This window comes from Muscardinus avellanarius (genome assembly GCF_963383645.1).
Source record: "Muscardinus avellanarius genome assembly, chromosome: 22".
NCBI lineage: Eukaryota > Metazoa > Chordata > Mammalia > Rodentia > Gliridae > Muscardinus > Muscardinus avellanarius.
In genome coordinates this window covers 12,961,692-12,987,697 of record NC_137808.1, presented here as the reverse complement: position 1 = coordinate 12,987,697, position 26,006 = coordinate 12,961,692, and the positions used below count along the sequence as shown (strand labels likewise).

Sequence of the window (26,006 nt, the reverse complement as noted above, 5' to 3'; positions counted from 1 at the left end):
CCTTACAGACTGTGCTTGTATCTTTGAGTCCCCTTGGTCTTTGCTCTCTCTCTTGCTTCTGGTCCCTGCTAGCTCTCTCTCTCTGCTCCTTTTATTCTGAGATCCACAGACACGGCCTGACATAGACTGAACTCTGGAAACTCCAAAAACCTTTGAACAAATCTTTCTTCTCCAATCGTGTGGTGAGCCATTTTGGATTATAGCAATGAGAATGTTTCTGAGATACCACCTGTCATTCCTAGGATGGGAGGTGGACTTTTTAATTAATTTTGGGGAACATTCGAGGGGACATTCTTAAGCATGACCCTCTTCTGTCTTGCATCTATATACTCAGAATTTCCAAAATATCAAAACAGTTTCCTGTTTTGAATAATTACCCACGGGCCAACTGATCAGACAAACCAAGCAGTGGAATGCCTGGGCCATGGACTAAAATGGACACTGAGCAAAGGAGAACGTTCCCACTCACAAGTCAGTTCCGTGCCCTGGACGGTGCTGTGTACTTACGAGACTTTTTGGTGGTGACGTTGACTGGGGGGCTGGAGGGCCCCGTCCCCGCCGTGTTGTACGCCCTCACAGAGGCAAAGTAGATGGTGTTTGCTTTCAGCCCCGTGATGTTCTTCGTTGTGACGTTTCCGCTGACTCTCATCCTACCAATCATGGACTCCTTAGAGTCATCTGTCCAGTATAAGACCTGATGGATGCAAACCGAGAACAAGCAATCCATTGTTGTTCAACAACTATCAACTATGAGGCATGTAGAGATTACAAAAATATTTCCTAATTAAAATGAACGACACCATGCCGGGCGTGGTAGCGCACGCTTGTTATCTCCGTGCTTGGGAGGCGGAGACAGGAGGATCGTGCAGGTTCGCAGCCAGCCGTGCTGGCTTAGGAGACCCTGTTTCCAAATAAAAAAGTATAAAATAGGTCTGGGAGTGTAGCCCGGAGGTAGAAGGGCTTCCAGGAACCCCAGTACCACCACCAAAAAAAAAAAAAAGAACACACCATAGTGGTGCGTGCTTGTAATCCCAGCATTTGGGAGGCGGAGGATTGAGGTTCATGGACAGCCTCAGCTACTTAGTGAGGCCCTCCTCAACTTAGTGAGACCCTGTTTCAAAATAAAGAATAAAAAACAGGGCAGGAGGTGTAGCTCAAAGGTCAAATGCCCCTGGGTTCCATCCCCAGACCCCCCCACACACAAATGAACACACTAAAACAAATGGTAGCCAAAGTCTAATTTGTTTAGAAAGGAAAGAAAAATTATTACGTGTGAATACATGTTCTCTGTAAAAATTAGAGAGCCTAAGCTTTTGTAAATTATAAAAATAAAGTAATTAATTAGTTATCTGTGTGTGTGTTTGTGTGTGTGTGAGACAGAGATACAGATGGATGGATGGATGGATGGATGGATGGATGGATGGATGGATACATACATACACTGGGGATTGATCCCAGGTACATTCTGACTCTAAGTTACACTCCCAGTCCTATGTATGTATGTATGTATGTATGTATGTATGTATGTATGTATGAATGTATATTTTGAAACAGTATCTCACTAAATTGCTGAGACTGGTCTTGACCCTTCAATCCTCCTGCCTCGGCTTCCCAAGTACTGGGATTATAGGTGTGAGCCATTGGACCCGGCAGGATACCAGCTGTAACAATGGCTGCATAACAAGTTAGACCAAAGCAAATATCATGTCATCAAACAAAGACCTCAGTAATGATGCTGTGCTATTTGACGCTGCATCCAGTGTTCTTTGAGCCACAAGTTAATAAATAAGTCAACCTATATGGATCCCTTTATATACATTAGTATTGTTTTACCACAAAAAAGGGGGAAATATATTTTAGTACCCATTTTAAGCTTCTTATAATCTAGCTAGGAAGTGTGTGTGTGTGTGTGTGTGTGTGTGTGTGTGTGTGTGTGTGTGTGTTTTAGAAATGAGCCTTGAGAAATAAATAGGGCTCGGGTGAGAAAGAAAGTATTCTAGTCATTGAATGGTAAAAAGACTATTGTATCACTAGTTTTTGTTTGGATCTGAAGATATATTTTAATACCCATTTTAAGCTTCTTATAATCTAGCTAGGAAGTGTGTGTGTGTGTGTGTGTGTGTGTGTGTGTGTGTGTGTGTTTTAGAGATGAGCCTTGAGAAATAAATAGGGCTCGGGTGAGAAAGAAAGTATTCTAGGCATTGAATGGTAAAAAGACTATTGTATCACTAGTTTTTGTTTGGATCTGAAGATTCATATATTCCAGGCATGGTGGTGCATGCCTGGAATCCCAATACTTAGAAGACAGGAGGAGCACACATTGTAGGATACCCTGAACAACTTAGTGAGATTCTATGAAAAGAAAATAAATAAATAAAAATGACAAAAATATGTCCGATATATACAGCTCCGAGGTAAAATAAATCTGAGTTCAATTTCCAATACAGGAAAAAAAAACAAGAAAAATAAAGATGTTTGGAATTATACTTCTAACTCTAAATAAACTGTTTCCATTTTGTGAATTATCGTATTTGCAAGATGAACAATTCACGATTTTTTTCTCAGTATTTCATTTTTTTTTTTAATTTTTGGTGGTACTGGGATGAAACCCAGGGGCTTTTCTACCTCTGGGCTATACTCCCAGACTTATTTCATACTTTATTTGGAAACAGAGTCTCTCTAAGTTGCTGAGCGCCTCACTAAGTAGCTGAGGCTGGCTTCGAACCTGTGTGATCCTCCTGCCTCAGCCTCCCAAGCGCAGGGGTTAGAAGCGTGCGCCACCACGCCCGGCGATTTATTTTACATATTCTCATTCTGTATCTTCATCAACACAGAGGCCTACAGATGTGATGTGCTTCACCCTGTATAGAAGAACAAGGTTTAGAAGAACATATGTTTTCTTCCTATTGCTTAGTCGCCTTGGCTGAGGTAGGGAACTCAGTCAGAGCCTTAAAAATATCAAGACTTAGACTTAAGATAGGAAGAGGTAAGGATTCCCAGCCCCTACCCCTAGGTGCCCAGGATTGAGTAAGCACGTGGACAACTTCCAGAGTTAAAGGAGCTGACTCTCAGGCAGCCTGGAGTTGAAACCCAGGAGCTCTCCCTAATGTAAACAAGACAGGGTCTGTCAGGACCCTGGAGAGGGCTATGGATGGTATGGAACTGAACTGCCTTTCCTGCTTTCTGCATCGTGCTTATGTGAGGTATAATAAATCTCGTGCTTAGTCCTCCCCTCTCCAAAGTGGGAGATCAAGGGTGCAAGAATCGTGTGAGTCCTTTCTGGAAGTTCTCTTCTGGGACTACTGTTAATGAGCTATTTCCTGGTAAAGAAAGAAACCTGCTTCTGCTTTTTGGCCTCCAGAGACCCTTCCCCAGGAACTTGGTGGGGGGAGTGTTGAGGGTCCTGCAACATTTCTTTTTTTTTTTTTTTTGGTGGTACTGGGGTTCCTGAAAGCCCTTCTACCTCCGGGCTACACTCCCAGACCGAATTTTACATTTTTATTTGGAAACAGGGTCTCCTAAGCCAGCGCGCGCGGCTGGCTTCGAACCTGCGCCATCCTCCTGTCTCCGCCTCCCAAGCGCGGGGATGACGAGCGTGCGCCACCACGCCCGGCTGTCCTGCAACATTTCTAATATGATTGTGTTGTGTCAGACCCTAATTCACAGCACAGGCTGAATACTGAAATTCTTTTATAGTCTAAGATCACTGGGGATGAGGCTTCATCCCTCCCCAAAGGACAAAATGACTGCAGTTGGATACTTAAATCAAATAACTTCTTGATCACATTTGTACACAGTGGGGTGGTACTGGGAATTGCATTCAGGGGCATTCTATCTCTGAGCTACACCCCAGCCCTATTTTATTTTGAAGCAGTGTCTCATTAAGTCGCTAAGAGTCTCACTAAGTTGCTGAGGCTGTCCTCCAACCTGTGATCCTCCTGTCTCAGCCTCCCAAGTGCTGGGATTATAGGTATATGCCACCATTTCTACCTGGCTGGTTACTTTTTAAAAAGTATTACTTTATAAATTGTATTGTGATAAGAACACTTAACATGAGATGTATGCTCTTAACGTATTTTATTTGACGTGCTATTGTTGACCACACATACAATGTAATGGAGAGGGTCTTTAGAACTTGCTCATCTAACTTAAATTAAGTGAAACTCTATAGCTACTAAAATGGCTATTCTTTATTAGTATGAAATTATTCTCTCCCCTTCATTCACCTAGAGGTGAATTTTTGCTAAATGAAACTCTATTTTTGCTAAATAGTGAAACTCTATAGCTACTAAAATGGCTATTGTTTATTAGTATGAAAGTATTCTCTCCCCTTCATTCACCTCTAGTTCTGAACATTGCTAAAGTTTGGGTCTGGCATTTTCCCCAAAGGCGCACGGGAGAAGGCTTGGCCTCGTCTGCCCCAGGGTATTGTAGTTAGGTGGAGACCCTGTAATTGATTACCAGGCGTACCCCTGTAATCCCAGTACTTGGGAGGCCGAGACTGGAGGATCATAGGTTAGAGTCCATTATCAGCAACTTAGCGAGACCCTGTTTCCAAATAAAAATAAAGTTGGGCTGGAGGTACAGCTAAGAGGTAGAATGGTCAGAGATAGAATAAACTCCTGGCTTCAATCCTCAGTATTGTAAAAAAAAAAAAAAAGAAAGAAAGAAAGAGAGAAAGAAAATGAAATAGAAAAATAAGAGGTGGAACCTAATCGAAGAAAGTTAGGTCACTGAAGGGATTCTGGGGCCCGGGCCCTTTCCGTCTCTCTCTGGACTTCTTGGTGACTCAGAGTTGAGCAGCCTCCTCCGCAACATACTCCCATCATGGCGAGCTCTCTTGCCACATCCTCAAAGCAACTGGTCGGCCCATCATAAAGTAAAAATTCCAAACCTCTGAGCCAAAAGAATCTTCTTTCTGAGCCAAAAGAATCTGAAAAGCTAATACTAAGTTATGCTAAGGGCCAGGTTAGTAGCAGAGGAAGGACTGCCACGCGGGGAACTGCGTGTCCTGAGCTGCTGCTTTCATGAGGGAAAGGGCAGCTAACGTGGCTTACCTCGTAACCCAGCACTCTGCCAGTATTTCTATTCCAGGCAATCGCGTTCCAGGAAACCTCCACTTCAGAAGCAGAAAAGCTCTGGACGGAAGTTCCCTTTGGGGCCAGCTGAGGTTCTACCAGGCGGACAAAGATTCATCTTTAGCAGAGTGGTCTAAGAAAATCTGAATACAAGATGCAGTGCACAGAGTCTCATTAAAATCCATTCTAGGGTAAAGACCACTTACCGTCTTCCCCAGAGTAGACAATGGACACGGTACTCAGGGATCCTTCCCCTTGGTCGTTATAGACGCCCACTTTGACTTCAAAGGGAGAGAGGGGAGTGATGCTCTCATTTCTATACACGAACCTGGAGGATTCCACAAATGCCACTTTTTCTTTGGTCCAGGTGGTGGAGCCCACTGGCCGGAACATGACGATGTATCCAAACCCCTCTCCATTCTGCAGTTCCTCTGGAACGGACTTGGACAAAATTTAATCAGTCACTGAGTGTTGGAAAACAGATTTTATTGAGTTATTATGTTAGTTATTAATGATTCGACATTTCTCTCATGGAGACTAATACTTGATTTACCTTGATTTAAGAAAAACTGACAAAAGTACTTTTATTTGCGATGCCAATAGAGGTAAGAGGTCCCAAGGAAAGGTATGCAGATAAACAGTTGAGGCTTTCAAGTGGAAATATAAAACAGACGTTGCATATTTATATCTCTTTCCTCAAGGAGTCATAAATTACAATAATAAATGGTCTAGAAGATTGCAAGATTTTAAGATATAGGCCAAAACATAATTTTATATTAATTTTTCAACTCAGTACAAAATTAACTTGGGAAACTGTTTTAAGGTTACATATGCTTTCCTTTCACAACATTTTCAAGAAAATCTTATAAGATGAGGAAGTTGTAATTACTCTATAATGACATACAACTTAAGACAGAGAGTATTTCTCACAGAAAAAGCATACAGATCCTCCCAGTATTTTTAAAGCATATATCTTCATTAGTAGCATAATCAGTGTGCATTTTTCTGATGCAAAAAATACATTGCTAATTCCCACAGAGATCAAATTCCACAAAATACATTTAAAACCTAAAATTATTAAAATTGCAAAACAGAAATATGTGTTCCCAGAAAATCACAGATAGGTAAAATTTACAAATATTCACCTAAGCTAAGCCAGTGAAAATGAATTTGGGTTGGGGTTTAGACAAACATTTCACCTGACTACAAGAAACTTATGCTCAAAAATGGACAAAATTTACTCATTATTTCCTAAAAGAAAATGTTTTTCTTTTCTTATACTTTCTAAATATTTCAATAGATTAAGAGAGGTATAGGTATCTCTGAGCTGGATAATATACATCTCTAATACAAGTACTTGGAAGGCTGAGACGGGAGGATTCCAGATTCAAAGACAGCCTCAGCAAATTAGTGAGATCCTCTGAAAATTTTTAAGACTGTTTCAAAATAAGAAATAAAACAGGACTGGGGAGGTAGCTTAGGTGTAGAATGCCCCTGTATTCAATTTCTAGCACCCCCCCCCCACCATCCAATAAAGGTATATCTGAACAGGACATAAAGTTCTTTAAAGTTCTGCATCCATCAAGTTTGCAGTGCCATTTCTGAGAGTTGCCTTATTTTTCAGAGTGCATTTGCTGGGTTCTACTATCCTACCAAGATGGACCATATCTGACTGCCCAGTTAGGGCACCAGTATCAAGGGCGCCATCTTGGTCAGTATCTATGGGGTTTTCGGGTGCCAAATCCTTGTACTCTATGGCAGCCAAAAGACCCCAAAAGATGTTCTCATGTTCAGGGCTTGCATCTGAATTAAAAGCACTAGGTGCAGTGGTGGTAATAATAGAATAACACTGTGTTGGCCATCAGTAGAAAACAGGCAGAGATAAGGACACTGGGGTATTAAATCTAAGATACACAGAAGCCATCAATTAAAGCAAAAACAGAATTATGTGCATAGCCAGGTACAAAACAGGAAGCAAAAGGAACAGAAAGAGTGGGAACTCAGGTTTGAGGGACAGTGAAAGGTGGGAAAACTGGGGCTGACAGGTAACCGTGGCTCCTGAGCTAGGAACAGTGTTGAATGCCTCCCCTCTGCATCTGCCTGGCCGCCTGGCTACAGGACTCTTTGATGTCCTCATTATTCTCGGTGTCGCTTTCAAATAAATCCCCATTAACCAAGATGCCCTGAGTGGGTCTCTGTCTCTTGCCACTTGGAATGGTCAAAAAAAAAATTTAAGAAGTGGAAAAGATTTAAGAAAAGAATAATATGGTCCTCACATCTAGGAAACAAAGATGTCTCTTTGTATTAATACTTCCCTTTGGTTGGCTGCAGAGTCCAGAATTATAAAAGTTTAAGTCTGAATGATCTGGAAGAGCTCTGCAAGAACTTTCTAGAGGAGGAGATTTCGTTCCCATGTGCCTTTGCTCTTATAAGTCAACACAATGCTAGGTCAGAGTTCAGGACTTTGGTTTTCAGGAATCGAGTATAATGACTGTTTCTCATGGTCTTCTTTCCAGGTAGGTGTGAGCCCAATATCCTTATTTTAGAGCCAAGAAAAACAGACTTGTTTTCTTCCTTTTCTTTTTCTAATTTGGACCTAGAGATAAACGGTGAAAAAAGTCTACATAACTGGTGTGTGTGGGAGGGGTATCTAGAGGTGTTCTACCTCTGAGCTACACGCCAAGCCCTGTTTCACTCTTTATTTTGAACAAGGTCTCCTTAAGTTGCTGAGGCTGGCCTTGAACTTTCCATCCTCCTGCCTCAGTCTCCCGAGGACTGGGGTTACAGGCGTGCACCGCCACATCCAGCATGTACATAGCTGTTTTAAGATGATCGGAAAGCGAGTTTTCTCCTTTAAATAGAGAAAGCATTCCGCAGAATAAAGAAATTCTACTGGGAGTAAAGTATGTTTAGACTGATAAAGATGAATAATTGAATTCTCAACTTTGATGTCTTAAGCCCTAAATTTTAGTATAAACCAAGGTTCAGCAAACTACAGACTTTACCCAAATCTGGAATGCAGCGTGGTTGTGAAAATAAAGATTTGGGCAACATAGATATACCTACTTATTTATATGTGGTATAACATATAATTCTTTTAAAAAAAAATTTTGCAGTGCTGGGGGAAATTGAGCCCAGGCTCTTGCATATTCTAGAAAAGTCCTTTACCATTGAGCTACTTCCCCACCCTTTTAATGTGATATACATAAAAATTAAAACAAAGTAAAATAAATACAAGCATCTGGTTATTTTATATGCTTGGTATGCACCAAAGCCAAATTGTAAATGTATGAAAAATCATTATCTTTCTTACTCCTTTTCATCCTCCCAACCCCAACCCTCTAGCATCCTAGAAAATCCAGGGGCAGCACAGTGGGTAATGAAGGAGAAACTAAAGAGAATCATGGATAAATTACAGAGAAAAAATGGGGAAAGGAGAAAAATGGGGAAAAGTAAAGAACTGACTTGTTACGGCTAGCTGTCGACTGTTCCCTGAAGAGCTCGTGTCGTGGTGTTCAGAGGTGATCTCATTGAGTCATGAGGGCTGTTGTCTTATGAGCAGGTACATCCATTGTAATCACTTACTAGGTGGACACCTAGGCAGGCGGATGTGGCTGGAGAAAGTGGGTCCCTGGGGTGTGGGCTCAGTGACTGTGCTTAGATATCACTGGATCCTCTTGCTTGTGGGCTCTCTTGCTCCCAGCCCCCATTATGTGAGAGCAGAGCCCTTGCGCCCTCCCTCTCTCTGGGCATTCCGCCCACCACGTCCTGAGCTCTGCAGACCTGGCCTCACAGGGATTGAACCCTGAGTGTCCAGAAACTGTAAGCAAATGAATCTTCCTTCCTGTAAGTTGTGCGGTCAGTTGTTTTGGATTACAGTAGTGAGAATGTTGGTCAAGATAGCAATCTACATCCCCTTTCGTACCAGACAATGAGCCCTGAGCTACTGGGGAGAGAGAAGCTTTAGGTTGGTTCAAAGCCTAATGATTATGATAATACACAACAATGAGATATATAATCAGTAAGAGCCTATACATTAATATAAAAGATAATGACTGGAAGTTTTCCCCATGCCTACGTTTTCATCTAAATTCAGGGAAGAAGAGGCCAATAGGATCAAAATGTCGATGTTAAGACGACGATCACCTTTTGATTATTTTCTACAGAGACAACTTCATTCACCATACAATAGTTCTACAGATAATAATAAAACAGTGCCTAATTCACCCACTCATAACGGAAGTGCAACTGACTTTCAATATTGCAGTTGCCTTTCTTATATGTGGGAGAAAATTGTGCTGAGTTAGTCACCCACTCTTACTTTAGTACAAATAAGAAATTTTTAATACCACCTCTCTAAATAATTCATCATCATCAGGACGATGTATTTTTATACCAGGCCTTTTTGATATACTCTCAGTAGTGAGCAAATAAATCTTCTTCTTTGTTTTTGGTTTTGTTTTTCAGTTTTCTTCCTGGCTGGCTAAATCTTTTTCCTTCAAAATAATTTAGTTGGACAGAAAATTACCTCCCAAGTAATGACGAGCTCGGATCGACTTCCTCCACCGCCCTGTATGTTGACCGGAGCCACGACGGGGACTGGAAGCAATCAAGAGAAGAGGGAGGATGGCGATTATTCAAGCACATCTTCATCAAAAAAAAAAAAAAAAAAAAGAAACTGGCTTTGGGTCCCACCTTTCCAAGTCCCACCCAGGCACACTGCCATGGAGCCTTGCATTTTTAATGATCATAAATTATGTTTCTACAAATCCATGTTTCTGAGAGAGAGCGGACGCGGGTTGCATTTGATACACGAGCCACCCTGGCTCGGAAATTAATTAGAAATCGAGTAACATCGTGTCTCTGACATTATTTTGCTTCTCTCCTAATTGGCAAAACGATGTCCCATTCGGATGGTAGCAGTGACTGCCGATGGGCCGCCTAATTATGCAGTTGTGCTGTAAACAACTTACTCAGGCAGTCGGTTCATTAATTATTTTTGTCAATAAACACACTGAAATAATTTTTCCCAAGTTCTTAGCCATCGGGATTATTTCATGTTTAAAATTAGGCTTCCTGAGAAATATGGAAATAAAGGCGTCCTTATTTTAGAACCCGATGCTTGCTTCTCACAAGAGAACAAGGACTTTAAACTTTTCACTTGCAGAGGCAGACTATTTGTAAAAGCAGATGATTGTGGCTGGCCGATGCCTGTCATCCCAATACTTGGGAGGCTGAGGCAGGAGGATCACAGATTGGTGGCCAGCCTCGGCCACCTAGGAAGATATTCAAGTAACTTAGTAAGACTTCTTTTTTTTGGGGGGGGGTACTGGAGGTGGAACCCAGGGGCTTTTCTACCTCTGGGCTACATCCCCAGACATATTTTATAAAACTTTTTTTGGAAACAGGGTCTCACTAAGTTGCCGAGAGCCTCACTAAGTAGCTGAGGCTGGCTTCGAACCTGTGCCATCCTCCTGTTTCAGCCTCCCAAGAGCGGGGATCACAAGTGTGCGCCACCACGCCCAGCAAGAGACTTTGTTTTAAAAAACAAAAAAGAAAAAAGGGCTGGAGTACTGTCAAGAAAGAGAGCAGCTGTAGGTTCAATTGCCAATATCCCCCCCCCCAAATGTGGGAAGATTAATTCTATCATTTGACACTAAAAATTAGAAAAATATTTTGCTTTCAACTACACCCTTGGAAGGGTAATACAGTGAATTATAATTCAAGGTAAAAGTATCCTAAATTCTTTTTTTTTTTAATGTACAGGGGACTATACCCAGATATTCTACTACTGAGTTACACCCCCAGCCCTATTTTATTATTATTTTATTGTTGCTGTTGAAGCAGTGTCTCATTAGGTTACTGAGAGCCTCACTATATTTCTGAGACTGGCCTTAAGCCTGGGATCCTCTTTTCTCAGTCTCCCAAGTACTAGGATTACAGGTGGGTACCACCACACCCAGCTTTCTAAGTTTTTGGTAATGGTGAGCCTCTTGAGTTTACTTTAAAAACCTGCTAGATATTCTAAGTATAAATTATATGAAACTCTACCAGACCATTTTTAACCAGTAACCAGAGGTAGGGCTTGAAGCATGTGGTATGCCTGGGGACCGACTGGTAGGCAGAGATTTAGTCAGCCTCAAATGCATATTTAAATGTGTTTTCCCACCATAGAGACCATCTAAAGAAATAGAGAGGAGCAAATAAAGTGACCTGAGGGAATGAGAGGGGGGAAGAGAGAAGTCTTTAAAGCACTGATGGACTTAAACATATCAAAGTCAATCTCTAAGCCAAGCATGGGAAGGAGGGATGAGGAGGAGTTGGAGTGAGGATTGGGTAGGGGCGAATTGGGTGATGTGAGCATGTATGTCTACACAAGTCTTTCATTCCATGAAGATGGATGGGGCTACAAGGCGCCAATAAAACAATTAAAAAAAGAAATCTGGATTACTGACTTCATATCATACAGATGTTTTACTCTTTCAGCAATACAATGATAAAACGCGAACTATTCTTTTACTAAACAGCACCTGTCAGACATATATTTTCATATTCAAAATATTTCTTGATTTTGTCTGCTTATACTTTTTTTTTTTAAAAAAGATTACTTGGACCTAAAACACATCTCTTAAGTCTTCTAATGTTTTTGGTCAAAAGCAACATGAAGCCGGGAGGGGTGGTATACACCTGTCATCCCAGCCCTCGGGAGGCTGAGACAGGAGGATCACAGGTTGGAGGGCAGCCTCAGCAACTCTGTGAGTCCCTTTGCAATTCAGCAAGACCTTTTTCAAAATAAATTCATGTAGCGTGTAGGTAGAATGTCCTTGGGTTCAATTCCCACTATTACTGAAAAAAAGAAAATAATAACAAAGTAATATCAGCATAGATTCTACATAGCTGCTGAGCTTATAGCATTTGCCAGCTACAGTGACTTTATTTCAGGACCTGTGCGGAGTTTGGCTATATAAGGAAAATTATTTTAAATTATACTTTAGATAGACTTTCATTTTCTACAACATTTTCAATATTCTGAGATACAGTTCTGAAGGTTTTTTTGCTAAAATTTCAAATTATCCATTCTGAAACTTGAAACGTATTGATAAGTCAGTCTATGATGATGCTAAAGAGGGGCTAGAGAGAGAATTCAGTGTAACAGAGAAACTTGGGAGAAGCCAGGCTTGGCGTCTCTTCCTGGTACTTGAAAAGCTGAAAAAGGAGGATCGCTGGTTTGAGGCCAGCCTTAGCGATTTGGCGAGGCTCTGAGCAATTTAGGGAGACTCTGTTTTAAAGGAGTCAAGGAGCCGTATTTTCTAGCCGGGTCCACTTGTATTCTGCTGTTGTGTGGACCTGCTGCTGCTCAATTAGCCCTTCTGCTAGCTCCGTTTAGGACGGGCCTCATTTGCATGGGGAGGAATTTAACTTGTTGCCCAATGAAGCTGTAACCAGGTCAGAGTTGAGAAATAGATGGAAATATACGGCTGGCTGTCTCAAACACAGACTCGATTAATTCTTGGCCTCAACATCTTAATGAAATAAGCAGCAACTCAAGTGCATCCACCAACCTTCAGATTGGATTCTGGCTGGAGAATAGATAAGATGCAGACGGCTTCAGAAAAAAAAAACTCTCATTTTGACATGCTGGCTTCAAGCTAATAATCTCTTATTCAGCCCCGGCAGTCAACGGAAATACACTCGGCCTTGTGCACAGAAAAATGTTAAAATAAGCCGGGCATGGCGGTGCGCTCCTGTAAGCCCAGTACATTGGAGGCTGAGAGAGGAGAATTACAGGATTGAGACCAGTCTCAGTAATTCAGTGAAGCCCTCAGTAATGTAGACCCTGTTTCAAAATAAAGAATAAAAAGAGCTGGGGGTATAGCTCAAAGTCAGTGTAACCCTGGGACCACAAAAAAATGTTAAAATGAGTACCATTGGTTTGCTCCCTTTGGTGTTGATTCTGTTTCATAATTTTTTAAAAAAGTAAATTAAAAAAAGCTACAGGTAAAGCTTGGAGATACCTCAGGGTTCAATTTCTAGTTCTACAAAATGATAAGGATATGTCCTAGCTGGACTAAGAAATACAAGCCTGTTATCCCAGTACTTAGGAGACTGAGACAGAAGCTAGCAGGTCTGAGGCCAGGCTCAGCAATGCAGTGAGTCCGTATTTCAAAAATAAAAAAAATTAGCCGGGTGTGGCAGTGCATGCATGTAATTATGTAATCCCTGTGCTTGGGAGGCTGAGACAGGAGGATCACGCAGGTTCCGAGCCAGCCTCAGCTACTTAGTGAAGCTCTCAGCACCTTAGTGAGACCCTGTTTTCAAATAAAATATAAAAAAATATAAAAAAAAAAACAAAAATAAAAAATAAGGCTGAAGGTGTAGCTCAGAAGTAGAATGCCCCTGGATTCAATCCCAAGTAGCACTACACACACACACACACACACACACACACACACGCGCTCCTTAAAGACACTTTCATGTCTTATAGAAACACCAGCTCCTTACCTGATGCTTTAGTCCTTAATAATTCTGAAGGTTTGCTTGGTTCTCCAATCCCAATGTTGTTCCCAGCAACAACCCGGAATTCATATTCCACCCACGGACTCAAACCAACTACGGTCGCGTTGTATGTCTGGCCATTGAGGATTTCGGGAACTGAAATGAAAAAGGACCCTTTAAGGTAACATGTTGCGACCAATCTAAAGCCTGCCGTGTCCAGGGAGGAAGGCACCCATTATAATCGATCATGCGGGGAAGGCGGGGGTGGGACCTGGCCTCTGCAAGTATCTGTTTGTATGTCTTTGGTCACACAGCGATGTAAACTACAGTGCACCCGTAAAAGTAAAAAATAAATAAAAAGAAGTGTTAAAAAAGTTGTCCTCCCTATTCGTCTGTATCTCTATACCCATCACCCATCTTTTCTCCATCCCCTTGCCAATCGCTGGCCAACAATATTCTTCTCTTGTCTTCTGTTAGATCAGCGTTTAGCTTCCACATATAAGTGAAGACATGTCTCTCCCCATGTCTCATATTATTTTTTATTCCCTTGCGCCTGTACTAGAGATTAAACCCAGAGGCATTTTACCCAAGCTACGCCCCCAGCTCAATTGTTAATGTTTTTGTTTTGAAACAGGGTTTTGCTAGGTTGATGAGATCTCGTCTCTCTGACTTACTGAGGCTGGCCCCAAACCTTCGGTCCTTCTGTCTCAGCTTCCCAAGCTTATAGGTACGCACCCCCACATCCGGCTAAGTATCGCACACTTGTGGTATCAAAGTTTTAGTGTCTTGAACACCCAAAAATGGTCAGGCTAGGAAATCAGCTCCAGTAGAAAATTATTAAATATAATAATAATAATAATGCTGATGATGTTGATAGGGACACGGGGCTCTGTAGGAGGGTACAAGCCCTGAAATCTAGAAGATGTGTAGATATTTGGTTGTTGTTTTATGATACTAGGGATTGAACCAGGGGCATTCTACCTCTGAGCTATACACACAGCCCTTTACATTTTTAGTTGTTGACTTAAAACAGAGTATCGCTAGGTTGTAGAGAGTCTCCTAATATTGCTGACTGGTCTCTAACCTGCAATCCTCCTGACTCAGCCTCCCACGTACTGGAATTACAGGTGTGTGTTACCACACCTGGCTAATATGTATGGATCTTAACAAATTTTATGAACATTAATAATTATTACATAAAATCATTATTAACTTAAAATCTATAAAGTTATATTTATTAAATCCATTAAATTTAAAAGCAAATTTTTATCATTAGAGTACTATCTAAATATATGCATCTCACTTACCTGTAGCAACAGCTTGCCAGCCTACCGAGAAAGGCGTGCGGGTCTGAACGGTAAATATCTGGATGGGGCTGTTGTTCTCTGGGCCCGGCCTCCAACTCAGCTGGGAGGTCGTACTAGACACGTGCCTGACTGTCACATCTTCTGGAGGACCTGGGGGACCTTGAAGAAATATTTGATGATGACTATATTGGAGACGTTTCAATCTATCAATTTGGGACAACGATGGTTTAGTTTTGACCTGTTAGGCTGGGAACATAAAATATGGACCATAATGTGTTTGCAGCACCTAATTCGAGGTTAAGTCCTAATAAGTCAGCTAACCCAGCGTAATAGTTAACAGTATGGAATTAGATGGCTTCCTACCCCTCCTGGAAACAAGGCAGCCATGTTGGAGGCAGGAAGAGTTTCTAAGGAAGGGTCCCAGCGGGTGTGGCCTTGGGGATTATATCAATTTCTCTTCCCCTTCTACTCTTTTCATTTCCAGCCTTCATGATGTGTGAGCAGAGCCGTGCTCCCTCCCTTTCTCTGCTCCCTACTGCCTCACACTGAACACCACATGGACTGCAATCAAATATCCAAAAACCGTGAAAATAAATCTTCCCTCCTTGAAGTTCTGTGGTCAGTTGTTTTCGATGATAGCAGTGAGAGTTTTGGCCAAGACAATACTTCATCAGGAGACTTGGGTCCACCTTACGTGAAAGCCGGGTGATACACTCTAAGTTACGTACTCACTTAGCAACTAGATCTGAGCCCCTGGAACATTACGGAGTCGCGTCAGTTAAACAGAAGAGAGATTTCGATTTTTTAAGAAGTCATTTCAATGCCAATATCAGGAAGTGACGTCGATGCTCATGAAATAATGCAAATTGCAATCTATAATGACCAGATACTTACTTTTCAGCTAATTGTTACTTTTGGTGTTTTAGATCTCCACAGACAAACTGTGGAGATTAAGTCCTATGACTTCATCTTACATGGTAAAGCCTGTGTTTAGAATAGCAAGCTTTGGAGATTAGAAAATGTCATTCACGGTGTGACTGAATGGCATCTGATTGGACACAAGCCTCAGAAAAGGAGAAACACTCCATTCCTCTCTCAAAATCTAATGCACAAAAGAGTAAAAAGAGTTTGAGCAGTTGTAGGAACATGTAGAGTTCACTGTGCTCTGACAAAAATAGTTTATTATAAGTGGAAAGCAAGTCTATATTTACCTATATTTTAGGGACTGACTCAGTTTTCCAGGCCTTATCATTCATTATAAACAGACAAAAGAGCAGAGTATGGTGGTGCATGCCTGCTATCCCAGTACTCGGAAGGCTGAGACAGGAGGATTGCAGGTTTAGGCCAGACTAAGCAATTTAGGGAGGCCCTCAGCAACTTAGTAAGACTCTGTTTAAAAAAAAAATCAAATAATAAATAATAAACAAATAAAATATGGCTATGAATGTAGCTCAGAGGTTGAATCTCCTTGGGTTCAATTTCCAGTTGCAATAAATAAATAAATAAATAAATAAATAAATAAATAAATTTAAAAATAAATAAATAAATAAATAAATAAATAAATAAATAAATAAATAAATTTGTTAAACAGACAAAAGATCTGGGAGTAGAGGCACATGTCTGTAATCCTAGTACTTCGGGGGGCTGAGACAGGAAGATTGCAGGTTCAAGGCCAGTTTCAGCAGCTTACTGAGACCCTTAGCAACTTAGGAAGACCCCGTTTCAAAATAATAATAATAAAAAAACATTGAATAGGGCTGGAGGTATTACTCAGAGGTAGAATGCCTCTGGGTTCAACTTTCAGTACCAAAATAAGATGATATAGATTAAAATAGGGCTGGGGTGTTGCTTCAAGTTAGAATGCCCCTGAGTTCAATCCCTAGTACCAGATAAATAAATAAACACACAGACAAAAGCCAAAAAAAAAAAATTAGTCGTCCACATCCAGAGTATCTATGTTATGAAGTTTTGGAATTTAAAATTAAAATCTACATGATTTTATCTTACTCCTTTATTACGATGTGGTCGGTCAAAAATTTAGATATCAATATTTTTGGCCAATCACAATGATGTGATCACTGTTTTTAGCCCTTTATGTTTACCTCTGACAATGACGTCGGCTGCCGCAGATAATCGCTCTAGAGTGGTCTGTACCTCGCACAGGTAGATTCCTGAATGACTGAGCTGGATATTTCTTATCATCAAATCCCCGACAGACTCCTGAGGGAAGAAGGAGGGAAGCAGATATCAGGCTAAGTACACACAACAGGTCCTGCTTCTTTACAGAACTGGATCGATACTGAACATCACATAGTTATGGAATTCTACCATACTGGGGGGTTAGTGTGGGTGCTCATATCGGACACCTTTTATTGTTCTCTTTATTACACTCACATCCAGATGACAAGTATTTCTATGGGGGACATAAGCCCAAATGAAACCAAACCCACACCAGATGGGGCTTCATAAACAGTGACTGCCCATGCAAATAAAGATGGAGAGGATGGTTATGAACGATGGTGATTCATGGGAAAGGCCCGATTCCTTTTATTAAGTGCTTAGGAATTTGGAACACTCACTCCTCCAATCCTTTCGAAATGTGCCACCCCTTTTTTTAAGTCTATAACGTCTCCATTGAAAGTCCACGCAAACACAACGTCAATGGAGGGGTCGTGGGAGACTTGGCAGGGCAACACAATGCTCTCGCCCACCGTGACGTCCATTTTGGAAGGTGGGACAGTAATGATGGTCCTCTCTGTGGGAAAAAATAAGGAGGAAACGCTTAGGAAACGCCAGCCCAGCCACGCGTGGTGGCACATGCCTGTCACCCCAGTACTTGGAGGCTGAGACAGGAGGAGCTCAGGTTTGAGGCCAGCCCCATCAACTCAGTCAGGCCCTCAGCAACTTAGCGAGACCCCCTACTGTTTCAAAATAAAAATAAAATAGGGCTTTGGGTGTAGCTCATAGGTGGTAGGATGCCCCTGGGTTTAACCCCCCAGTACCATAGAAACAAATAATTTATTAACTAAAATGCCAATCCACCGGTAGAGCATACATATCTTTTGAACGGGATGCAATCACACGACGTTATTTGAAGAGGTCTACTAGATTCAAGAGAAAAAATTCTATTTGTTTTTTTAATGTCCTGTATTTAGCATCAGTGTCGCTCGCTACTTATAGTAATAAAATCGAAGTTTTACTCATTCTTCATATGGACCTAGTTAAAAGAAAATGATCGGCCTTAAAAGAACATTTCACAAATATAGGATATATATAATCTTGCTCATTTGTCCATTTGTGCTTATTTATTTATGTTAGAGGTTGAACCCAGGGATCGTCTACCCCCACTCTCCACTCCGAGCCCCTTTTATAATTGTTTTTTATAATGTGTTTCATTGGTGCATTAGAGTCTCACGTCATCACGTAATTCACGTGGATAGCGACATCCATGCACACGGCACTTGGGGCCCGCCCCCCGCCCCTCTCCGTTCCTAGGTACTGAGACTGACGTTGGAATATTCACATATATACAAATAGTCTACGGCAGCATTAATGAATCTCGGCCCTCCCCTCCCCTCGTCTTAGACCTCTTTCCTGGCTCCGCTGAGCTTTCTCCTCCATTATCTGGAGTCCCCCTGATTTTCGAATTACTCCCATTCTTCCCCATATTGGAGAAAACGTATGACCCTTTACTATCCGCGACTGGATAATTTCACTTAACACGATGTTTCCCAGGCCCTTCCATTTTCTTGCGGTCGACATAACTTTGTTATTCATTATTGCTGAGTAGAATTCCGTTGTGTGGCTAGCCCATAATTTAGCAGTCCACTCATCTGTTGGACTGTGTTTGCATAAGTTGGCTATTCTGAATTGTGCCGCTATGCACATGGCTATGCATGTATTACTGGAGTTCTCTGAGTTTGGCCCCTTTGGAAAAATACCCAGGGGTTGTATATCCAGATCGCATGGTGGATCCGTTCCCAGTTTTCTGAGGAATCTCCCCCCTGACCCCCAAAGTGGCCGAACTAGTTTGCAAACACATCAGCAGCGTAGCAGGGTTGCTATTTCCCCACCTCCTCGCCAACCTTTGTCGTTATTTGACTCCTTGATGGCTGTCGTTCTGATGGGGCTCGGATGGGATCTCGGTGTGGTTTTCATTTGCGTCTCCCTGACACTAATGATGGTGAACATTTTTTTCACGTATCTTTTGGTCATTTGTATCTCTTCTTTTGTGAAGTGTCTATTCGATTCAGTTGCCCATTTCTTGATTGGCTTTTTTTTTTAGTGTAAATACTTTTCTGTTCTTTGTATATTCTAGATATGAATCCTCTGTCAGAGCAATAGCTGGCAAAGATCTTCTCATTCCATAAGCTTTCTCTTTCGACTCCTGGGGATTCTGCAAAATCTTTCAGAAGGACTAAACCCAGTACTTCAAAAGTTGTCCCAAGACATTGAAAGGGACAGAATTCTTCCAATCTCCTTCTATGCGGAGAGCATCCCATTAATACCAAAACCAAATAAAGCTGCCTTGAGAAAAGAATGTTAAAGACCCATTTCAGTCATGAACATAGGTGTAAAACTTCTAAACAAAATACTAGCTATTCATATTCGAAACCACATCAACAAAATTGTACACCGTGACCAAGTTGATTTTGCCCCAGGAAAGCAAGGCTGGTTCAACATATGCAAATCGATACATGTTATTTCCCACATAAATGGAGCTAAGAACAAAAATCACATATTATCTCAACAGACGCTGGAAAACATTTGACAAAATCCAACACCCATTCATGTTAAAAAACACTTTAAAAAGTCAGAATAGAAGGAACATACCTCAACATCTTGAAGGCAGTATACAATAATCCCGAAGCCAACATCATATTTCACAGGCAAAAACTGGGAATCCCCTTATATATTTTTATTTTGAAACATAATTTACTGAGACTGGCCTTGAACCTGCGATCCTCCTGTCCCAGCCTCCCAAGTACTGGAATTACAGTATTCAGCACCACACCTCGTTGCTCTTTATAATTTTTATTCTCAAATTCCGGTCATAACATTGCAAACCACACACTGCGTACAGCCCTAAGGGGCTTGTTAGCTTGAGAGCCTATAAATTAAGCTGTGCCACCACAGTTCATAAAGAGTTTTATAGTCATCTGATTATTTTCAAAAGTAAAAATGCAACAGATCTACTTGATTTCTAACTTATTTCTGATGACAATTTTCTTTTAGCTAAAGATGCAAGCTAAATAAAAAAAATGAGAAAGGTGGACATTTTCTTCTTTCTTTTCTTTCTTTACTTTTGTTTTGTTTTGTTTTGTTTTGTTTTTGTTGTTTTTGTTTTGCATTACTGGGATTGGAACCCAGGGGCATTCTAGCTCCAAGTTACACCCCAGCCCTCTTTTTTAGTCTTCATTTTGAAACAGGGTCTCAGTGAGTTGCAGAGGGCAACTATGTAAGCTGAGGCTGGCCTCAAACCATGATCCTCCTGTCTCAGCCTCCCCAAGTGTGTGCCACCATGCCCAGCACATGTTTTTTCCTTTCAATGCAGAATTTAGAATATTAGAATTGTGTGTCAGAAAAACAACAACAACCCACTAGAAACATCAGTGTCAGTGTCAATCTTTGCTCTGTAACTCTCAGCATTTCATTGACCAACGTTTCAAAGGACAATTCCATGCGTGTCCCACTGGTACTCTAGAGTTCTTCAGTTTTATTTCTGATACATATATAGCTGCAATGCACACATATATATACATATATGTACAAACATATGGATATACATACACACACCTCTATATATGAAGACTGGCAATTATAACATTTTTGGTTCCTTTTCTATGATAAAAAAAAAGTTGAAAGTACACCAATAAAAGTATGTTTAAGTGAAATTCTGGACTATGTGAGACTATAATGCCCCAAAGTATGTATGTATATAGAGAGAAGAAAAAAATCTATACATATACATACACACACGTATACATATACATACATACATACATACATATATATGAACTTTTCACATATGAATATGAAAGAGTTACAAATCTAGGGCTCAGAAAATTGACCAAAATCTGATCTCATTATTGATAAGGAGAACTTGAGCATGTATCTAAATTTTTAAATATAAACTCTTTTACCCCAAATAGATGTTTCAAAAGATTTAAATGGAAAAATGAAGGTTTAAAACAAATTATTGTGTGTGTATATATATGTCTACATATATATATTCAGAAATGAAAATTTAATTTGAGGACTCTTCCATTCAAGGGCAAGAATACTATTTTTACATGAAGCTCCAGGGGATCCAGTTATTAATGAGTTTTTCCTTATAATTGGAGATACAGCAATGACATGATATCGGGCAATTTGAATTATATACAAATAATGAAGTTACTTTCAGTTTCATATATATATGGGTTACATATACATATTACACACATATACAAATAAACATATATGTGCATTTGTATATATATATTACAGATGTATATTACATACATGTACATATATGTACATCTATTTATATTATATGTATATATGCACATATGTGTATGCTATCTATTTATCTGTACATGCACATATAATATGTACATCATATGTATATATATGTGCATATTACAATTGTTGGTAATTCTAATATTACTAATATTGTATTTCAATGTACAGTGTAGTATATATTACATATTCTACTTTATGCATGGTCATATATTTATGAAATAAGATTTTGAATGCTTTTTCTGATGTGTGCTGTACCTCGTGGAATTTGTGTAAGAAACTGCAAGTAACTTCATTATTTGTATATAATTCAAATTGCCCGATATCATGTCATTGCTGTATCTCCAATTATAAGGAAAAACTCATTAATAACTGGATCCCCTGGAGCTTCATGTAAAAATAGTATTCTTGCCCTGGAATGGAAGAGTCCTCACATTAAATTTTCATTTCTGAGCCTGTGGTTATTAGCTTTGCGATGTTACAGAAAGTTCAAAATTGGAGCTTTTACACTCTAAAGAATTTTCAGATCTCTGTGATATGCTTTATTAAAATGTTCATGTCTCAGCGTGAGAGTATGATTTTTTGTTTGTTTGTTTGTTTCTGAGGTACTGAACTACACCTCCGGACTCATGTTGGTTTTTGCTTGCAAACTGGATCTTGCTAAACCGCTGAAGGCCTCGCTAAGTCCCTGAGAGTCGCACCTACATTGCTAAGGCTGGCCTTGAACGTGCCATCCTCCTGTTTCAGCCTCCCAAGTACTGGGATTCTAGGCATGCACCACCAAACTGAGCTAACGTATGCATATTTTTTTTTGTAGTAGTAGTTTACTAAGTCTATTGCTTGACCACTCATACATCCTGACCTGGTGCTTGTTCTAAAGAGTTAATATTTCTGCAAATGGTACTAGGCCAGGCTCTGGGGAGACATGGGGAAGCTGATGTCACCATGGATTTTGGTACAAATATCTTCTTAGCAACAGCGGAACATTAAGTCAATCACAGAACATTCCTGAACAAGGGTCTCTATGCAAGTGCGTTACATGTTCATGAAACCAGCCCCAAATGCCATGCCAGGACATTTGTCCTTATACGGAACGGGAGAGTAGAACAGAAGGTGATTACCAGAGGCTGGAGCAGGAGGGACGTGGAATGGGGAGATGTTGAAAAAGCCTACACAGTTTCAAACAGACAGGAGAAATGTGTTTAGGAGATTTATCACACAGCTGGTTGACTATGGTTAATAATCACGCGCCATACATTTCAAAACTGCTAAATGTGTAGATATTAAATGTTTTCATTACCCCAAAGTAATAAGTATGCGGTGTGATGGATATGTTAATTAGCTTTATTTAATCATTCCACAATACAAAGGCATGTATCAAAACATCAAGTTGTACTCCATAAACGTATACAATTATTTGTCAATTAAGGTGTTTTTAAAAGATTTGTGTGAAAAATACGGGGAACATTAGGAATATGAAACAGAGGAGGGGCACAGTGTAAAACCTAAATGCGCTGAGGCAAATGGGGGTATGTTTATAAAAACTATAGCCCTATCTGGGGTGGTGGTGCATGTGTGGGATCCCAACACTCAGGAAGCTGAGATAGCAGGTTTGAGGCCAGCCTCAGCTACTTAGCAAGACCTTGACTCCAAATTAAACAGGGCAAGGAAGTAATTCGGAGGTAGTAGAAAAATAAGTAAATAAACAAACAAACAAAATGAAAATGGAGTTCTATATATTACTTCTGGTTTTAGAGTTTCATAGAACATTTTAGCATACAGAAAGCTCTAAGTATTCCTGGGTTAAAGAAACACTTTAATTCAGAGTTTCTTGCACTTGGTAGAATTTAAGTATTTCGAGTCATACAGTTTTACCTCTGAGATACACCCTCAGTGTTTTTTTTTTTTTTAAATTTGAAACAAGGTCTCACCAAGTTGCTGAAGGCCACACTAAGTTGCCGAGGCTGGCCTTGAACCTGCAAACCTCCCGCATCAACCGCCTGCTTGTTGGGATTACAGGAGCGCGCCATCATGCCTGCCTAGAGTGCAGGGGTTTCTAAGGAACAAGGTTTGAAAATGTTGCTTTTGTAGTGGAAGATGATTACACAATTGCCTATACCTACACACGTGTGATTATTTAACATACACATACTTTCATGGTTATGAAACCATCACGATCATGGCCATTTATGCTCTAGATACTTTTGAAGCAACTGATAACTTTTTAAGATAATAAAACTCTTTTGTATGCTTAGAAGGTTACCTAATCTTTTAAAAATACACTGTAAAATATTTATGGATCAAATGATAGGATGTATGACATTTTCCTCCAGATAAATGGGATGGGAGTTAGAAAAGTAGGGGAGGGTAACAAAGAAACAGAGTCAGGTATGAATTCTTCATTATCCACACTGGGTGATGTGTGGACGAGAGTGTCCTGTATTACTTTCTCTATTTCCGTGTTTCCAATTTTGTTTTTCTTCTTTTTGATACTGGGAAATGAACCCAAGGGCATTCTGCCTCTGGGCTGGACCACAGCCTTTTTTAAAAATTTATTTTGAAACAGGATCTCGCTAGGTTGCTGAGAGTCTGACTTAAGCGCTGAGGTTAGCCTTGAACCCGAGGCCTCCCTGGCTCAGTCTCCGAAGTACGGTGATTACAGGCATGCATCACTGCGTCCCACTTCTAATTGTCAATAATAACAAAAGACAGTGAGAAATGATAGGGTAATTGATATTAATCTTCAAAACAGAGAGGAATATTTTCCACTTAGCTTCTAAAGCAACAAGAACCCATTGGTCTTTGAAGATTACTATTAAAGAAATGTCCAGCTAGGTCACTAGCTGGACACACCTGTAATACCAGCTACTTTGAGGCTGAGGCAGGAGGGTCATGCTCTGGAGACCTGGGTACCTTAGCAAGACCCCTTCTCAGAAAACAATAGCAAAACTGCAAAAGTAGTAAAAGGTCATCAACCTGCACAATTGTAATACTCGCCATTTTCAATCTATGTCCAGGAGATCAAAGTCATTTTTATCAAAATAGCTTTGTAGAGCCATCTTGTTTTCAACAAGTGTAAGGAGAGGTTTCGTAGAACGTGAGACACTTTTGAGGAAAAGCCTTATTCAAATTGACTCCGTTACCAGCGAAGTTTCTAGAACGTATCTTCCGTTATGAGCTCGCCAGCACTCGTAAAAGTAATTATATCAAAACTTACGTCAACATCATTTAGCATGATTCCTACAAACGCAAATGGAAGCGGCTGTCTACGTCAATGGCCGAGTGCACGATCACACAACATAACTCCTAAGAAACCAGAGGACAGTAACGTGTCCACTTCACCACCCAGAAAATATTATTCTTTAAATTTGTGTGTGTGTGTGTGTGTGTGTGTTACTGGAGATTGAGCTAGGGGCATACTCCTTCTGAGCTATACCCTAAACCTCATTCTATTTATTTATGCTTTTGGAAAGAGGGTCTCACTAGGTTGCTGAGGGCCTCGAACCTGTGATCCTCTTGTCCCAGCTCCAAAGTGCTGGGATTAGAGGAATGTGCCACCACATCTGGCTGAAAATACTATATATTTTTTTTAAATCGCTATGTCTTTCCTTGGTATCTTCTGCTTCAGTAAGATCTTCATCTGTGACGTGCAGTGTCTCTTTTCAGAATAAGTGTTAAAGTATTTCTGAAGTTACCAGCTCCTCTCAAAGGATGGACGGATGGAAAAAAAAAATTATCCAAGTCGTCTTTGCCTGTAAAAACACTGGGCTCTGTTTATCTACCACATTATAATAAGGAAATGTTGCTAAGATACCAGGAAAAAGTAAACGAGTATATAAATAGCACCTCAAAAACAGGTGACAAGATTCTCTGATATTTTTTCTCTCAATTTAACTTGTGAAGACCAGAAATAAATACTTTAGGAACTCGGTCCTCTTTCTAATTCCCGAGAATCTCAAATTATGCTGCACATTAAAGTATTAGTGTATGAACCCTTTCTGTTGCTATTTCCTTCTCTTGGCTACATTCTCCAGATTGGAATTATACAAGCCAGACATGGTGATGCACTCTTGAAATTCCAGTACTTGGGAGGCTGAGGCAGGAGGATCGCAAGTTCGAGGACAGCCTCGGCAAGCAGTGAGACTGTCAGCAACCTAGCGAGATCCTGTTTCCAAATTAAAAACACAAATAAATAAGATAGGCCTGAGGGTGCCGCTTAGAGATAGAAAGCTCCGGAGTTCAATCTCCAGTACCACGAAACTAAACAAACACACACAGAGGTGCTATCATTTGTGACAAACATGTATAAACCCGAATAACATTACGTGAAATATAGCACAGAAAGAAAAGTATTGCAGGAACTAGCTTGTGCGTGGAATATAAAAAGTCTAGGGAATGAAGACAGAGAATAGGACAGGAGTGACCGGGCACAGGAGGGGGGGAGAACTGGATAAGAAGTGGGCGCAGGGGCACAGCGTGAGTGATACACGGTGACTTAAGTCTGCAGACTGAACATTCCCTATGAAGACTATAATTTATAATATTGAACTGTCCACGGGAAAATTGCTAACAGACTCAAATACGTGTATTTTCCAGCTCTTAGTTTTTCGTTTTGAAACAGGGT

General features: G+C 40.5%; 1 protein-coding gene across 1 annotated transcript in view; it reads right to left on the bottom strand.

Annotated features, from left to right (window-relative positions):
* The window catches only part of CNTN6 (contactin 6), a gene marked incomplete at both ends in the record, with an annotated part of 215,468 nt that overhangs the window by 14,321 nt on the left and 175,141 nt on the right, over positions 1-26,006 (bottom strand). The window contains 8 exons of the mRNA XM_080718223.1: positions 508-694; positions 5,058-5,173; positions 5,285-5,519; positions 9,607-9,677; positions 13,581-13,730; positions 14,882-15,040; positions 16,984-17,101; positions 17,461-17,636. Coding sequence (XP_080574349.1) covers positions 508-694; positions 5,058-5,173; positions 5,285-5,519; positions 9,607-9,677; positions 13,581-13,730; positions 14,882-15,040; positions 16,984-17,101; positions 17,461-17,636 — 1,212 coding nt within the window. The remainder of the gene's footprint in view (positions 1-507; positions 695-5,057; positions 5,174-5,284; positions 5,520-9,606; positions 9,678-13,580; positions 13,731-14,881; positions 15,041-16,983; positions 17,102-17,460; positions 17,637-26,006) is intronic.